Genomic DNA, 18,738 nt, shown 5'->3' on the forward strand with positions numbered 1-18,738 from the left:
GGACATTGGTCCTGTGTGTAAGACAGCCGCTCTGACAGAATCTAATGTCTAGGAGCGCTGACGAGAGTGTTTTCGGCGGGGGGCCGTCCCCCTGTCAGAATACAAAAGAACAGGTGAGAAAAGAACTGACAGCTCCGGTTGGATCCACTTTACTAACGATCTGACATTAGTACAGCAGCTCTGACCAGAGCCGTCTGTTTTTTGTTTTTTTTCCTTCAACCTATCACAAATAATATCACATGGGGGACTTTTTGTCCTCAAGGACAGGGTTGAGAACCACTGACAAAGTACCCCCAACAGACCATGTTTGCAGGTTCTCCTTTTATCTAGCACAGATGCTTTAGATCCAAATCAATGGCTTGATATTTTGGACAGCTCTTTTATCTAAGAGAAGTTCCCAAAACATGGCCTGTTGGGGGTACTTGAGGGCAGGGCTGAGAAGCACTGCTCTATGTGATATTAATACATTTTCAGTAAAAAATAAAGCGTGGATTTTTTTTAAACCCAGTGTGCTCTGCACAGGTCCAGAAGCTGGGTCTGTTGTCACAGTTCTGTCTGCCTAGTTATTGCCCATCCTTCTCATTCATGGCTTGGAGATATCCCAGTGTCTATGAATACTCAGCCTGTGTACTGTACAGTTGAAGTGGATGTAAACCCAATGTCATCCTTTCTAAACTACTGCCAATAGGGGTTATCTATAAGGATATACATGCCTCCTGTATGTATCTTTACCTGTCAAATGTCTCCCCTCTGTCTGTTATGAGGCCTGAAAAACTGCACATTCTGTGGGCGGGTCTGTTGTCTGGAGCTCGGTGGGTGGAGTTGTGATGTCAGTAGACTCCCCGCCCACCTCTACACTCCCCTTGTCAATATGCATTTTCTCCTGTGTATTTCTTACACTGAACTTCTGCTATGATCTCTAACATCCAGTGAAAAGACAGGAAAGTAACCACATGACTTCAGCATGCCAAATCATGCTGAGGTGTGGAACAGCCAATCCTTGCAAAGCTGCTGAAGAAAGGAGTGGGGGTGGGAATAATGCATGTCTCTTAGGCTGGTGACCGAGATATATAAATCACCTGTCACTCACAGCAAGGGGGAGGATTTGACAAAGTTTTTCTGTTTGTCAAGATTTATCTCACTGAACAATAAGAGGATTGCTCGGAGCTGGATTAAGTCTTTGTGGCAAGACTGGGCTCAAATGATAGGAAATCTTATACTCTACATTATGACATAAAAAAAAAAAAAAAAAAATTGAGGGTACATCCACTTTAAGATAAGAGGAATTTGAATGTAAATTCCATATCTTGGAGCACAGTACAGGACCCCCCCCCCATTCCTGGGTTACTCTGCATTGCTTGCTATAAAACTGAGACTGGAGTGGGGTAGGCTAATAGGGAGGTGCCCGGGGGGGCATGTCCTCAAAAATGTCAATGATCCATGAGCAGGCAGTCCCATTCATGTATACGCCCACACAGCTGTCAAACTGGGACCTGAAGCAGTGTCTGTGCAGCTGCTGCATCCCACCATCCACGAATGGGACTTCCTGGCCATAGGTGCAGCAGTCACAAGTATATAGCTTTTCACTTAAGATTTTATTAATTTAGGTGTGGTGTTCTCCCTTAAAGCAGACCTTGCGAGGCAAGGTCTGCTCAATTAAGGCTTCCTGATATAAAATTTCCAAAAGATTACACTAAAAATAAAAACCTTGGGGAGGGGGGGAAAGGAAATTATACTTATTTCCAGCCTATGGCTCCTAGGGGAGGGTGACATCACAATCCTTCCCGTGAGATAATAAAAACAATGGGAATCCCAAATCTCACCAGAAGACACTGCACTATGTTCCTTCAATGAAGTCACTTGGACAGAACGCGTAGGGTAGTGCGCTGGGAGGCATTCAAGTCTTCAGAGTAGAGCCTGATGTACACTTTGTTTCTGGAGCTGTTTGATGCAGTGAGCCATCCCGCTCTGACAATTCATGCCTTTTATTATGTTTAGAATATAAGTGCAGTTTTAACACTAAAGGTTTTATTTTTAGCGCATCATATTGCAAGATTTGGCATGCTTGAAGTTCCCAGGATCTCACCCGACTCACACACTGTTGCGCAGGATTTAGGCAAGAATATTTTCTATCTTTCCCATCAGGTAACAATGTCAAAGGAGTGGACCTGGCCTTGTAGTGCAGGGTCTATCTTAAGTAGAACCAAACACATTTTAAATTCAGATTTATTATTTACTAGATTAACTAAAAACACAAATAGCAGAATTGTTTTTTTTTCTGTTGTACAATAAATTGACAAAATTACAAATCGGATTATCCTAAACAAGTAAATGATTAATTAGAAACAAAAAAACTGTACCTTACAGAAGTGTTGGTTTAATATAAGCAAGATGAAAGAACATTCTTTGTTTTAAAGATGTTAAGTAGATATGAACCCAAACGTGAAATCCCATATAAGCTTTAACATGCTAACTTTTGAAATGACATTATCTGCACCTTTTGTTAAAAGACTCCTTGGTGATCCTGCCCTAAAGGTTATTGTTCAGGCAATTCCTGTTATGGGGTAACCACTGTCTCCCAATTGTCATCCCTGTCACATTTCTCATAGGGACTACAAGCAGCCATTCTGACACATTGTACAGTCATGGTAAACCATTGGCACCATCAGGAATCTGCTACAGATCAGTGATGTCCAGCTGACACTTGAAGGAGTGCATGGAAAATGTTTAGCTTACACAATGCTTTATCAAAGTATAGTTAATCCTTTTTCGGTATACTACTCTACTTTAACCACTTCAGCTCCAGAAGGTTCTACCCCCTTCCTGATCAGACCATTTTTTGCAATACTGCACTGCGAAGCATTAACTGACAATTGCGCGGTCGTGCAATGCTGTACCCAAATAAAATTGATGCCTTTTTTTCCCCCCCACAAATAGAACTTTCTTGTGGTGGTATTTGATCACCTCTGCATTTTTTATTTTTTGGGTTAAAACAACAACAAAAAAACCCCCAAATTATTTTTTACTTTCCGCTAGAATACATATCCCCAAAAAAAGTAAAAAAAAAAAAAAAAAATTTCTACCAGTTTAGTCCAATATGTATTCTTCTACATATTTTTGGTAAATATAAAAATCCCAAGAAGTGTATATTGATTGGTTTGCACAAAAGATATAGCGTCTACAAACTACGGGATAGATTTAGGGACTTTTATTTATTTTTACTGGTAATGGCGGCGATCTGCGATTTTTAGCGGGATTGTGGCGGACAAATCTGACACTTTTTGGGGACCAGTGACACAAATACAGTGATCAGTGCTAAAAATTAGATATACTACTGTATAAATGGCACTTGCAGGGAAGGTGTTAACACCAGGGACTATCAAAGGGTTAAAAGGTTCCCTGGGGGGGGGTGCTTACTAACTGTGGGGCTCTGTCACACTAAAGGAAAAGAGAGAGCTGTAATTCAGCTTAGCTGAATTACAAGATCTTTCCCTTCCTGACAGATCCACAGTTTGCCTTGTTTACACAGGCAGACGGCTGATCCGTCTCTCCTGTGACCGATCGGCGGGTCGCAGCAGCCATTGCCCCCGTTATGTCCAATCACAGCGGGAATGGCGCACCCCCCTAAACCGCGTGCACGAAATCATGTATAGGTACATTATTTTGCACAGCCGGGCCACCCTGCCGCAGTATATGTACGTGGGCTGGTCCAGAAGCGGTTAATGTATCCACAGTCCTAAAACAGAGCTTGGAAGATCTGAGTGCCACACATTTAGTGCCAGTGTTCTATCGGATAGTGCCCACTATCGAGAAGTGCCCAGGATGTACCGCGCATGGAATAGCACAACAGCTGATTTTACGATCCTGCGCATTTTAACATTTTTAAATAGATGGGCAATGCTACAATGATGGGGGTGGATTTTGCAAAGATGGCCAGTGCAGCAAAACAAATTTTATTCTGCTATTTTTCCTGGACGCCTGTGAGGCGTGCCCATCTTTTAATAATCCGCATCCAACATGTACAAATCCGCCCCTCACCGACATAAGCACGCCATGGCAGCACGAGGCACGATCTGACAAACATTTCTTCCATCGGCTATTATGCACAGGTGCCGTCTCAACAGCTGATCGTAAAATCAGCTGTTGTGCTGTTCCGTACGGCTTATGCACAGTACATCCCGAGCACTTCTCGATAGTGGGCACTATGTGTCAGAACACATCGCATAGGACTCGCCGGCAGTTCAGACTGCCCTATGCGAACTGCTGCGGATGTCAATAGAAAGTTAATGACACCCCCAGCTCCGTTCACAGATAGCAATGCGAACTGTCAAATGGTGCAGGAAAATGAGATCGCATTGGTGTGAATACCCATGCGATCCGATTCCAGTGCGGACCAAAAAAGGGTCCTGCACCATTTTGGTGCAAATGCAATGCAAATTCAGCCATACAATACGTATGGCTGAACTTGCATTAAACAGACATTGCATGTGATGTGCACAGCAGTGCGGTGTGAATTATGTCTAACATCGCAGCAGTGTGAACCCAGCCTTATTCTGTAGAATGATTGCACCTTGTACGTTCACAAAAGCCATCAACCAAGTGTAGGTACAATATTTTAGACGTGAGATTGAATTTCGATTTATAATGAAATTCGACTAAATTTTTTGTTATCTGGATGTATCCGAATCACAACGGTCATGAATTTCAACTGATCCAAAATAAATAACAAAACAAAATGATCCCCAATTTGAAATGGAAACATATCGCAATAAATAAAGTAAGGTATAAAAAGTGAAATAGGAGGATTACTACTTCAGCTGCTTTATAGAATAAAACAAAATAGAAAATAAAGGAATAGAAAAGAATAAAATAGAACAAATATAGCCGTCTTTCAAATCAATTTTAAAATAACGAATATATGAAACACAACCAATTTCAAAAACAAATCATTCTAACATAAAAAATATGACTAAACAAATGTATTAACTTAAACTAATCTGAAAATGCATTTTCCCCATCTTTACAGTATTTGTGCTGTCCATTTACTGCCTTTAAATAAAACCTGCTGGAAGAAAAATACAAAGACCTAACTTCTGTCATGCTCATCCTCAGTTTCAGTGTTTAGCCATTGACCTAAATCAAGATCGGAGACTGGAAATTCTGATGTCAATTGTTGCAAATTTGCACCAGGTTTGTGACTCAGGAAAACCAGAGACTGCTAGAAATTTGTAATTTTCAGTGACGGCAGACTCACATTTTTCATGATAGGTGTTCCTCATCTCCTAATAGTAGTAATTGAGAAGGAAATTGAACCAGTGTTAAGAATTCTTCCCTGGGATTGGATAGTACAAGAGTGATTGGATGTTAGAGGCAAACCATAGTCAATACATCTGTTATTGGCTGGATTGGAAGACATTTATATGGATATCAATTTTCTACATGCAGGGTATACCCATGAATTTTAGTGTTGTGTGAGATGCCAGTTTCTCTACTCAGACTGACTTACCAGTCACTGCACCTCTAAAAAAAAAAAAGAAAATTTGGGGGGGTTTCAGGTGTGATATGATTAGATCATGCCGGCTCTTTTGCTTAAAGCCCAACTTCAGCATATTTCTTGTTAACATCCCCTAGGGCAGTGATGGCGAACCTTGGCACCCCAGATGTTTTGAAACTACATTTCCCATGATGCTCAACTACACTGCAGAGTGCCAGAGCATCATGGGAAATTTAGTTCCAAAACATCTGGGGTGCCAAGGTTTGCCATCACTGCCCTAGGAGGTTTTAACAAGTCAAAACATCTGTCAAGCTGGAGCTTTCCTGCAGAGGAGAACCAGTACATCATGTGAACCACCAGAAGACATAAAATGACTGCTGAGGAGCATAAGGGGGAAGGGAGTCATCTGGGGTGAAGCTGAGGGTTATGTTTTATGTGGAACTTTAGCGAATAGGTGCCCCCAGAGCTCTTGCACATTACAGCGGACTTACAGTACTACCTAGAGTGCACTTCTCCAGCAATACAACGTCCTTGATCCCCTTCATCTACCATCTTCTCCTGGTCTTTCCTTCTGGGTCTGGTGTCCTGTCTTTAGCCAGTCTTCTCTACTGGTCAGCCCATGATGACATAAAACTTAGAGTTAACACTGGCCAGGTACCCAGACATTTCTTATGCTGGGAATGTACACTGAGCCATATAAATTAGGAAAAAGGTTAGCAGGTGCGGAAAAAGCTTTTATAGAAGAAAAGACAAAAAGTCTGTTCCACCACAAAAATCTAGGCGCTTTAACTTTTGCCTGAAAAAGTGGAGCAGGTACAAGAGCATTATCCATGCAACACAAGCACATTTACTATGTTTCGTTCATTTAAAGACCATGCACGGACAAAAAAAAAAAAAAAAAATAGATGTTGATCTGCAAGGAAATGGCAGTCAGCTCCCAAGTCCTGTTGTGAGCTGACAACACAGATTTTCTGTGGATGGAGTGGTGTCAGCTCTGCCCAAGAGACAGATGAATAGACCAGAAACTGTGCACACAAGATCAGCAGGCATGGTCCATTAAAGTGAAACTCCAGCTAAATTCATTTACTTTATACCTGTCAAAGGATTTCTGATTTTGGTCAGTCATTCTTTCTTGTGTTAATCAAATCTCAATCCTATACTCCCATTTTAAACAGTAAAGTGGAGCTAAAATGTCGTTTACCAAAAAATTGTTAGGTTAGCTATTTATTGCAGAAGACACAGTCTCTTCAGCCATTAAAAATAATTGCCGTCATGTACACGGAGCTGCACATGCGCAGCTTAGTGAATTTACAGCCCCAATCTATGACGCTGCGATGTGACATCATAATGACCCGGCCAATCAAGTGGCTGAAGGCCCGCAAAGGAAGACTGGGTGAAGATGGAAGTGCCTGTGACCCACAAGTCGTTTGAAGCGCAGAGCTCAGTTTGACAGGTCTGTTTAATGTATAGCATAACCCACCTTGGGGGGCCCCCAAAAAAGAGAAATGACAGCAGACCCTTTAAAGGATCCTTTCACACAGGCAGTCCGCTTTGCTAAGTGGGGGAATCGCTCCGCTAATACCCGCTGAGCAGGTGGATGACAGGTCCGTGTCCGCTCACTGTGCAGAGTCCTGCTCCCCCCTATGGGGAAAACAGGGTGCCTGTCTGTTCTCACCCGATCTGCCAGACCGATGTGAAATAGGGTTTCCATCCGTCTGGATTTGGCAGACAGGACTGTACCGGACAGGTCACTGCTGACATCCGCCGCTCCATAGGGGTGAATGGAGGGTCCGATCGGACCGCCCTTGTAAAAGGACCCTAAAGCTTCTGCCTGGTTTGCTAGCAACTTTCTTCTGTTTGAAAAATCAACTGGGAAGGGATTCTACATCTACACTAAGGAATGGCAGCATGGACCCCCCCCCCCCCCCCCCCCCCCGGGGGAGCTTCCTTACCTTGCCCCTCAATCACAGTATGCAGTGATGTCAGCACCTCTCTTCATCAAGGACCACCCATTTGCCAGGAGAAGATCCTCAAAGGAAGGGGGAAATCAGTGTGTCATGTGACCAACCTTGTGGATCCCCCTCCCCTTCAATGCGGGATCATTCATTTTATTATGTATAAAATACACATGGTTTTTAAAATGATAAAAATACATCATCTAGATCTATTTTATATGCGATTTATTGATAAAACGCTAACTTGTCATGATGTATTTTCTAACAGGGATACCCCATAAGTACAATTAGCAGTGATGTTAATGCAGGACATCAAACATATTAACATGGACAATGTCCTGTAGTGCAAACTACCCACATATGTCATTCCATCTAATACAAAGGAAGGCCATTAACAAAAAGTGGGTCTTCTGTATTGAAATATCTTAATGAAAACTCATTACCCTTCACCAAATCTTTCTGTGAAAGACATAGTAATGAATGAGGCTACAGTAGAGGGGTACTCAGGACAATTTCCATATCAGGGCCTTTAAAAGGGAAGAAAAAAAAAAGAAAAAGAAGGATCATTGGAGTAGAATTGTATCCTAAGATGGGGACAGCTGCAGGCAGATGTTAATGAAGGTGTCCAGTATTTTGGATAGGATGAGACAGCTTGCAGAAGGCAATACTGATGGAGTGTCAGTTTGTATCCTATTTACATCTCCCTCTGCGAAAGCTCCATGACATTCCCAGGGAGGTTATTGGTCCTTCTTGCTTTCTTTTGGAGCATTGTCTATTTCAGCTATCTCCGACTCTTGCTGAGGCTCTTCTTGATTCTTTCCAAACTTCTTTGATTTCTGGTAAAGTTCATTTAGATTGAACTCTCGGATGACATTTTCCTAGAAGGAAAAATGCAATAGAACTAAGCTGAAGACAAGGAAAGTGGGATCTGTGCTGATCTTTTAGAAAAAAAAAAAAAAAAAAAAAACCTGAAGCAAAACCAGCAACTACTATGTAGAACAGTGGTTCTCAACCTGGGGGTCGAATGATGATTTGCCAGGGGTCACCGAATCCTGGGCTAATTGTGAAGCCCGCACCACTCTCCCACCCTTTTTGCAGCCACCCAGCAGGGCTGTCCCTGGAGCCCACAGCTGCCCACTCAGCCTCTTCGCAGCTGCCTTTTTAGTTCACGGCATGGCTGGGGGGCAGAGAATAGCAGTCAGCTGACTGGTGAGGAATGTGAAGTGGGAGGGGCTGGAGGAGACCCCATCTCCTGCTTTCGGCATAGGTGTCACTGCTACGAGACACCACAAAGTCTGAGACACAGTGAGTAACACTACCTGTGATTATAGTTGCCATTAAAAGTCCCCACTACAGTTCTCAGATCAGCAGATGACCTTGATCAAGAGCACCTAAGTTGGATGATCAGAACTGCCCCCAGCACTGCCACTGATCTCAACTCCACGCCAGCACTGCCACTCATCCCATTCCCCCCCACCAAGGAGTAAGAGAAGGAATAAAAAATAGAGAATACATGGAACGGAGAGGAAAAGAGCGGGAGGAACAAAGAAAAAAGGAGAGAAAGAATAAGATAAAGAAGAAAAACAGCTAGAGAGAGGGATGGGGGGTACAGGAGATTAGGATAGTGAGAGATAAAAGGGAAAGAAAGGAGAGCAAAGAAAGAGTGGCGCATCCTAAAATGTACCATAAGGGATTTTAATACTGTATGAGTGGAAGGGATTCAGGGAGCGCTAAATGTCCGTAGGTTAGGGGCGAAAATTACTTGTCTTGCCTTGGGTGCCGACAAGCCACGCTACGAAACTAATTTTACTGTTAGGGGTCCCCACAACTTGGGAAATTTTATCAAGGGGTCACGGCACTAGAAAGGTTGAGAACCACTGATCTAGAACATCTCTTTTTGGGCTCCATTCACACTATGAAAATGAGATAAAAAATTTTGTAATTGTATGTATGTATGTATGTATGTATGTATGTATGTATGTATGTATGTATGTATATATATATATATATATATATATATATATATATATATATATATATATATATATATATATATATATATATATATATATATTTTTTTTTTTTACACTCCCTGGCCACTTTATTAGGTACACCTTGCTAGTACTGGATTGAACCCCTTTTCCCTTCAGAACTGCCTTAACTCTTCATGGCATAGATTCCACAAGATGTTCCTCAGAGATTTTGGTCCATACTGACATGATAGCATCACGCAGTTGGTTATCAATTTGTGTTACCAAGCAATTGAACAGGTGTACCTAATAAAGTGGCTGGTGAGTGTTCATACCCACATCCCATGCAGTTTGGGGAACCTTCAGGAATGGGGAAGGTACAGAATTCCAAAATTCTGAGTTGGACATTAAAGCTCCCTCTTTAGCCGCCACCCTCCTTCCCCAGGATGGTAATGTTCCGATGCTACTTTAAAACTAGAGGGCAAAAAGTTAAGGAAAATGATTTCTCTTACTCCTTGCCCCCCAAAGGCTTCCTTCCCATCACATAACCGGCCCCATGGCTGTCACATTGTGAATGTCATCTCATACAATGCAGGAGCAGCGACCCTACACTGTATAAGGGCCTGTGAAATAAAGCATGTATTCTTTGCGACCATGTTCCCCTAACCCAGTGATGGTGAACCTTGGCACCCCAGATGTTTTGGAACTATATTTCCCATGATCCTTATGCACTCTGCAGTGTAGTTGAGCATCATGGGAAACAAAGTTCCAAAACATCTGGGGTGCCAAGGTTCGCCATCACTGCCCTAAGCTAAACAAGTTCAGTTTTAAGGATAAAGTTTACAAAAATTTGTCTGGTTACCTGAGTGAAACTCCAAGATACGGCACGCCCCTTTTTATCAACCTGTGGTCGACGCAATACCTCCTTCCCACCTTGAAAGAGGATGAGTGTAGGGAGCTGCTTGGAAAGCGGTGAGGTACTAACACCATACCTAAAACATAAAAAAAAAAAAAAAAAAAAAAAAACTAAGATGCACAATTTATACAGCTATAAAAAAAAAAAAATTCAATGTATAGTTAAATAAATGTGGGAAACAAAAAAAAAAAAACAAACAAAAAACAAACAAACAATCACTCACTCATCTAGGTGGATGCTGCATTTGATCCCTGCCGTCCCTAAGCCTGAGAACTGATCGATCAAAGACCGCTGGTCACTCAGCTCTCGATTTTCAGCTCTCTGCTCTGCCTCTCCAGCACTAACTGGAGGATTGGGCTGTGCAGGGGGCGAGAGTGGCACGCTCAGTCTCCCATAGGTTCGCAGAGAGGCCAAGCCAGCTGCCAGTCAGGCATCAGGGTGGATCCTGACAATAATAACGGCTTGCCATTGTATGAACGTCTGTGTTACTGTTATTTGATCTATGGAAATCTTTGTAACCGTCATTGTTGGGGAGAAGATAGACAGAAGCGGAAGCCAAGATATTTACTTGCAGGCTCAACAGGTAATAAAAACAGTCAATAGAATTAGCAGCAGTTGGAGTCCCATTCTAAACACACTGCATTATATAAGCAATATTTTTTATTTTATTAATTATCTATTAAACTTAGAGTGGAACTTTATTTAGAAAATTAGGTCCCGCTAGATCACTTCAGGCTGGCAGCTTTTGCAGGTATAGCTATGTAAAAAATTAAAAATAAGAGCCTATTTTGTTTAAAATCCAGTAATACACTGTCGCACCCTGCTCTGCACATGCTCAGTTGCTCTCCATTTTTCGGGACTGTGCCGAAACTTTAGAAGCAGATCTGCTGACAGCCTTAAAGCAGAATTAAACCCTCTTATCCTTAAGACCCCTTTCACACTGCCGGCGCCAGGGCGTCAGCGGTAAAGCGGTGCTATTTTTAGAGCCGCTATTCGGCCGCTAGCACGGGGGGCTTAACGGGGGGGCTAGCAGCCGTAAAGGGGTTAAATCCGCCCGCAAAACGCTGCCGGAGTGGCGTTTTGCCGGCGGTATCACAGCGCAGCAGTGGAGGAGCGGTGAGTTCATGATAGACACCGGTGATAGCTTCCTGAAGGCCACATCAGAAACACACCCGATCTCAGCCCTATTTACCACTGTAGTAATGCATTTTCATTCCATTGTGTATGAATGCACCTAGATATGTGCCTATGACTTAAATATATCCTCAAAGTCCTACAATATCTTTTAAGAAGAGTTTAGTGCTCATTGTACATTACACACATATATCCACCAAAACATGTACACTGCAAGAAACCTTGTGGAATGATCCTTACTTTGTGCTGACATCAGGATACCGGCCTACGTCAACCTTCCCAAATTTCAGACCAGCACAGTTGTACCTATGAAACACGGCAAGATACAAGAATTAATAAATGAAACTCAACCATACATCCCCCACCGCCCCCCCAAAGATGGATCTGTCATAGCAATAACATATACTGACCCCTATGCAGTGTGATGACCTACCTGCTAAAATGCACAGACTCCTGGCACAGGACAAGCCATGCATGCAGCACAATGGGGGGTAGCGTTGGGGTTAGATTCCGGGGATAGGTTCCTGTTAGGCTAACTTTAGGAGATACATTAAATCTGGACTCCAGCCTCATCTTCAGTCTTGGCACAGCTGTACAGGTTCCCATCTTGTACTGAAAATTCTCACTGCACACTTAGCTTCTCACAGCGTGCATTAGAAGCTATGGCAAGTCAGATAAAGCCCGCCTCATTTCTTGCATGGAGGACATCCAGCTTCATCTAGCCATTTCCTACCCCTAGCCCCGACTGTCCCTGGCCCGCCCCTTTTTCATTGGATTTCAGTTTTTTTTAAATCATCGAGGGTTAATATCACATGTAGGCGTTACCTAAGGGGGTCTGCATGCAAATACACTACTTCGGAACGGCCACTCCTCAAGATCGACATCCACTCATCAATATAAAAGTTTATATAACTCCTCCCAAGAGTCTGCCGACTGTTTGCATCAAGGCTGAGAGCTCTTGAGAGGAGCACGAAGGTTAACGTCACACTTGTGCGAGTGATTGCTGCTGTGGGATCGCACCTGTTCCTGCAGCCGCCGGAAAAAAGATAAGTGGCGGTGCCATTAATCCTAAGGCCACCCTCATGCACTGGAAATCGCACTGCTCTTGCAGTTTCTGTGATAGCTAAATTTTCAGAAAAGGTGCAGGGACCTTTGTCCAGCACTTTCAGGGGGCACAGCAGCTTGTTCAAACGAATGGGCTGCTGTGCACACACAAAACACGGCTGGCAGAGCCGCACAAGTGTGTACCTAGCCGTAGGCAGGGTGCTGTGATGTTGTCAGGAAGCCATGTACAAAACCCTGCCCGCTCCTCCCGCTATCCATAAACCTGCTACCCAGGCCAATTCTGGCACTTCGCTCCTACGTGTAAAAATCTTTTTTTTTTTGCTAGAAAATTACTCAGAACCCCCAAACATTATATATGTATTTTTTGTTGTTTTTTTAGCAGAGACCCTAGGGCAGTAATGGCGAACCTTGGCACCCCAGATGTTTTGGAACTACATTTCCCATGAGGCTCAGCTACACTGCAGAGTGCATGAGGATCATGGGAAATGTAGTTCCAAAACATCTGGGGTGCCAAGGTTCGCCATCACTGCCCTAAGGAATAAAATGGTGGTCATTGCAACTTTTTGCGCATTAATTTTTCAAAGTTTAAGTTTCATGCAAAAAAACAAAAAGAAAAAAAAGTAACATTAGACCAATTTTTTTAGATACCCAACATGTCATGCTTTAAATTAAAATTGCGCACACTCGTGGAATGGCACCAAACTTCAGTACTTAAAAATATACCCATAGGTGACGCTTTAAATTTTTTTTTACAGGTTACACGTTTATAGTTACAGAGGACGTTTAGCGCTAGAATTATTGGTCTCACTCCAATGTTCACAGCGATGCCTCGCATGTGTGGTTTAAAAGTAGTTCACACATGTGGGCGTGACCTATGTTTGCATTAGCTTCTGCGCACGAGTACGTGGAGACGGGGGTGCTTTAAATATTTTTTGTTATTGTTTGTTTTACTTTTATTTTTCTATTTTCACATTTCTTTCCTTTTTTTTTTTTTTTAAATACTTTTATTACTATAACAAGTAATAAACAGATCTGTCTGCATACACACAGTCACGGATTTGATTTCTCACTCCTCCTTTCTGCCTTCTCTCCCTCATCTCAGCCTGAATTGCTGGTATTCGTACTGCTTGCTTGAACTGAAAATCTGCACATTCATTACAGGTCTGTTCCCTGCAGTACCATTTATTGGCCACAAGATGTCCTCCATCTTCTCAGCTGAATGACACCCAGCATCTTTTAACTTGGAAGATGGAGGGCCTAATGTGAGTACAGGACACCATGAACTTACCTCCCCTCCCCCCCCGGGACATCACCATGGTGCCCTGAATTTACTGCGCACTAAATGTAGAGAGCTATGCGGAGGTCATCCCTGCTCTCACAAATCAGTAAGGGCTGCCCAGCCAGGCAAAGTAGTAGAGGATCGTGCAGAGTCATGTGATCGGCCTGGAGACCTCAAAAAAGGTAAGTGTTAAACATAAAAAGTATTAAATACGGCCAGTGAGGGGAACAAGTTGGAGTTTAAACCTGCCATTTCCAATCAATATAGGAAAACTTCAAACTGCAGGGATCATATAAAGCCAGGATATGCAATTAGCAGACCTCCAGCTGTTGTAGAACTACAAGTCCCATGAGGCATAGCAAGACTCTGACAGCCACAAGCATGACACCCAGAGGCAGAGGCATGATGGGACTTGTAGTTTTGCAACAGCTGGAGGTCCGCTAATTGCATATCCCTGATATAATGGATTGGACCGCTGGTGTTTTGCAGTGCTTTTTTTGAAAAGCCAATCAGTAAATTACAGGACTGAACAAACCGATATGAAATTAAGATATAAAAAAAAAAACCAAAAAAAAAAAACACATACTTCAAAGACAGCTCGGCATAGATGGGTGCAAAGGACTGGCACTCGGATGACCAGTTAGCAAAGAACTCCACCAGCCACGTGACCCGACGATCGGATTGTATCTCCTCCTGAGGATATGAAAGGCAGTAAAGGATAAGTGAAGTGATGTAAAGACTCTGTTTTGTACACATCTCCAATGTCTCTTAAGACAGGGGTAGGCAACCTCGGCACTCCAGCTGTGGTGAAACTACAAATCCCATGATGCCTCAGCATCTAGGAGTCATGCCTGTGATTGTCAGGGTCTTGCAATGTCTCATGGGACTTGTAGTTTCAAAACAGCTGGAGGGCCGAGGTTGCCTAGACCCGTCTTAAGTAATATTTTCACTTTTGCAGCTAAATTGGAATAACATCTACTTTAAATATAACAATTTAAATCAAGTTTACCTCTATTGTTTTGTCATTAAAATACTTGATATGTTCAGGACCCATATACAGCGGAGGCTTACATGTCATGAGAAAAACTACAAAAAGGAAGAGAGAAAAAAAACGAATAAGGAACATTCATACTGTATGGTTTCATTTATGTATTGTAGAGGTTAAAGTGTTACTAAACCCTCAACAGTAAAATCAGTCTGTATATGCAGTAAAGCATGCTTGTTCTACTCACTGTGGAACCTAAGGGGTTAATCCTCCCCTTCTACTGTCCTCAATCCATCTCCTGATAGTACAGAGCCGTTGGAGGCACTCTGCACATGCTCAGTATTGCTAGAGTTTTTTTTTTTTGGGAGGGTGCATGTGATCCGCACAGGGCCAATCAGCATTGTCCAGACAGAAGGTCAGGGGTCCTGCAGCCTCATAGGACAGTCAGAGGAGAATGAAAACTCCTCCTACAAGCTTTAACCAGACACTGAAAGTCATAAGACTACTCCAACTGCTGATAAAAAGGTATTTAGCCGATTATATATACTAAAATAATTGTGTTCTGTGGGAGACCAGATCTAGTGAATGCAGGGTCCTGCGTTTAATAACACTTTAATAATAACAGTAGACTGCTAGATTCTGCGCTTATTTCACATTACATTGTACTGAGCAAGAAACGTGTAAGATGGAGAGAAAGCTGCAATTTCAGAGGGCCAACCCCAGAGGTGCCGGATTTCACATCCAGCTTACATAAATGGAATCCCCTCCACCCCAAAGTACAAAGCACTCACCTAGGCACAGTGTGACGTACAGCAAGCCCATACGCAGGTCCAAGCGGAAGAACAAAATCGTATTGGCAACCTTACTGAACATGAAGATGTTCCCAACATGCTGTTCAATTGTAACTGAAATCAGAACGGCGGAGAAATAAAGTCATTAGAGCAATATCTGCAAACAACAAGAGGCTGCAGTACCTAAAAAGTCTACCTAACCCCGAGAACAAAACCTGCAGCTTATCGCTCCTTAGATGTGGTGGCCTCGTTATTTTTCAGACTTTCTTCTCGATTAGAACTTAAAAACTCTGCCAGTAACACACTTGGGCTTAGTTTACACCTGCACTGCTCTCTGAAAAGCAAGGGGTGTAGGGCCGAAACTACTAATTGATTAAATCGACAACTAATGGACTATGAAATTAATCGATTACCATTTTCATGATCGATTAATCGGCCAATAACATAATGGGGTTATAAAAAAAAAAAAAAAAACTAAAAAATTAGCCCGTTCTAGTACAAAAGAACAAATAAATCGCTACTGTAAATATTACTTTCACTGTTCCACAGTATAAAAAATTAACCCCTTACAGTAGTGATTTGCTCTTTTTGTACTATAAAAGGGTTAATTTGAGTTTTTTTTAACCCCATTATGTTACTAAACGTCTTAGGCCTGGGTTCACATCTATGTGTTTTTTTGGTGCTTTTTGTAGAAACGCACTACAGTTCATTTACATGGTTTCCTATGGGACACGTTCGCATCCTATGCTTTTTTTCAGCCGCTGTGTATTTGGAAAGGGTCAGGGACTTTTTTCCAACGCAAACCAGTGCTTTTTTGGTTCAATATATTTTAATGGAGAAGCTGCAGAAAAAGCATGTAGTGCGTTTTTGCAGCAATTTGTCTTTTTTTTAATCTGCCCAACAACAATTTGGCCAAAAAAAAGATTAAATAAAAATGCAAATCGCAGCAAAATCACGTTTGCTAAAATCAAAACGCACAGCAAAAAGCACTGCAGAAACAGATGAAAAGCAAACTGAATAGGTGTGTACCGAGCCTTATGCTGGCCACACCGATCAATTTTCAGATGAGAATATTCAGACGAAAAATCTTTGTACATTCGCTGAATGAAAGAATGTTGTTTGAAAATTTCACTTGTTTTTAGCATTCTGTAATAAAATGAATGTCATTTTTGAACGAAAAACCACATCCACTGTCTGACCAAAAAGTTTTCTATTAGTTCTAAATTTTCCCATCACTGTGGTTGAAAACGTCGATTTGACCCCACTAACGATTAGAAAATCAAGCCAATGTTTTTAAAATTACATTTTTTTTTGAAGGAAGACATTGTTCTTGTATGGCCAGCATATAATATATTACAGTTCTGTTTGAAAATCTGCAAAACAGTCTTTACATTTTTTTTTTTTTTTGATCCGAGTCTGATGACATTTCCCAGATTCAACCTCTAATAGTATATACAGTATATATCTCCTCTAATATTATATACCTCCTCTAACAGTATATACAGTACATCTCCTCTAATAGAAAATACAGTATATATCTCCTCTAATATTATATACCTCCTCTAACAGTATATACAGTACATCTCCTCTAATAGTATATACACAGTATATCTCTTCTAATAGTATATACAGTATATCTCTTCTGTCTGTTATTCTCAGAGTAGATTAGAGATTTTGCTCCCTAACCATATACCGTATATACTCGAGTATAAGCCGACCCGAATATAAGCCGAGGCACCTAATTTTACCACAAAAAACTAGGAAAACTTATTGACTCGAGTATAAGACGAGGGTGAGAAATGTGCAGCTACTGTAAGTGCAAAAGAGGGTCAACAATTCCCATTTGCAGCCTCACTGTGCCCATTTGCAGCCATAGGTCCCCCGAACTTCAAACTCAGTAGTTAAGGGTTCCTAGATGCCCCCTATCTGCAGCCAAAATTTGGGGTCTCTGAACCCAAAGGGTCCCGAAATGACATTGCTGCAGATGGTCACAGTTGACCGACTTAAGGGCCCCGTATCTCAGGCCCACTTGGTGCTAGGAACCCCAAATTTGGTGTGCAAACCCAGTGGAACTAGCACTACAACATATCCAAGCACCAAGTGGCCCCAAGATACGGGGCCCCAAAGTCGGTTCGGAAAAATGTCAAGCACTTTTCTGCAGCAGAGAATGACATTTTCCGAACCGACTTTGGGGCCCCATATATTGGGGGTGCTAGGAACCCCAGCTTTAGATATGTTGTAGTGTTAAAATCGGTTCGGAAAATGTCATTCTCTGCTGCAGAAAAGCGCTTGACTTGAGTATAAGCTGAGGAGGGCATTTTCAGCACAAAAAAAAAAAAAAAAAAATGTGCTGAAAAACTCGGCTTATACTCGAGTATATACGGTTATATAGTTGGTCATTTATATTTTACCACTGCATAGAGATATTTAAGAATATTTAAGAATAAATTGCCTTTTTTTAACTTTACATATTAATTAAATTATACACCACACTTTTTGTAAGGTTATTAACCGATTATTCGAAACAATAATCGGCCAACTAATTGATTATGAAAATAATCGTTGGTTGCAGCCCTAGAGGGGTGCAGGTGCAGCTGACAGGCAGTCAGGAGGTGATACTGAATTCCTTTTTTTCGGGGTTTTTTTTGAGAGCCGAACTGAGTTTTTCAACAGGAATATCATGGCACAACCTCGGGACTAGCATTTGTCTCTCAGTTGTGGCACAGCCCCGTTCACTTGAATAGGTTGTGTCTGTTGACAGTGCTGCCCACTGATTGTGTCGGGGGGCATCATTTTTGCCTCTGGTTGTCTTGGAACCCAAAAGACTGGGGACATCTTGTGGAGAAAAAGATGTACTGTGGGGGACAACGGTCCGTGCCCCATCAGAGACATTCACCTTCTCTAAATGTCCATCAAAAGTCATCAGGAATGAAAGGTTGGGTAAACCCAAAAATGTTAAGTTGCCACCAGAGGTGAAAAATAAAAAATTATGCGTTTTTTTCAAAATTGTCGCCATTTTTTTGTTTATAGCGCAAGAAATAAAAATCCGCAGAGGCGATCAAATACCACCAAAAGAAAGCTCTATTTGTGGGAAAAAAAGGACGTCAATTTTGTTTGGGAGCAACGTCGCACGACACCGCAATTGTCGG

The 18,738-nt window shown here is 42.1% G+C and overlaps 1 protein-coding gene across 1 annotated transcript in view; it reads right to left on the reverse strand.

Moving 5' to 3' along the window:
• Positions 1-7,657: 7,657 nt before the first annotated feature.
• Positions 7,658-18,738, reverse strand: part of TMX2 (thioredoxin related transmembrane protein 2) — a 28,615-nt gene continuing 17,534 nt past the window's right edge. Inside the window, exons 3-8 of the mRNA XM_073597099.1 lie at positions 15,590-15,703; positions 14,823-14,899; positions 14,400-14,506; positions 11,710-11,775; positions 10,282-10,411; positions 7,658-8,327 (exon numbers count right to left, since the gene is read on the reverse strand). Of these exons, the coding sequence (XP_073453200.1) occupies positions 8,187-8,327; positions 10,282-10,411; positions 11,710-11,775; positions 14,400-14,506; positions 14,823-14,899; positions 15,590-15,703 (635 nt within the window). The 3' untranslated portion in view covers positions 7,658-8,186. The remainder of the gene's footprint in view (positions 8,328-10,281; positions 10,412-11,709; positions 11,776-14,399; positions 14,507-14,822; positions 14,900-15,589; positions 15,704-18,738) is intronic.

The sequence above is a fragment of the Aquarana catesbeiana genome, linkage group LG08 (genome assembly GCF_042186555.1).
Source record: "Aquarana catesbeiana isolate 2022-GZ linkage group LG08, ASM4218655v1, whole genome shotgun sequence".
Classification (NCBI taxonomy): domain Eukaryota; kingdom Metazoa; phylum Chordata; class Amphibia; order Anura; family Ranidae; genus Aquarana; species Aquarana catesbeiana.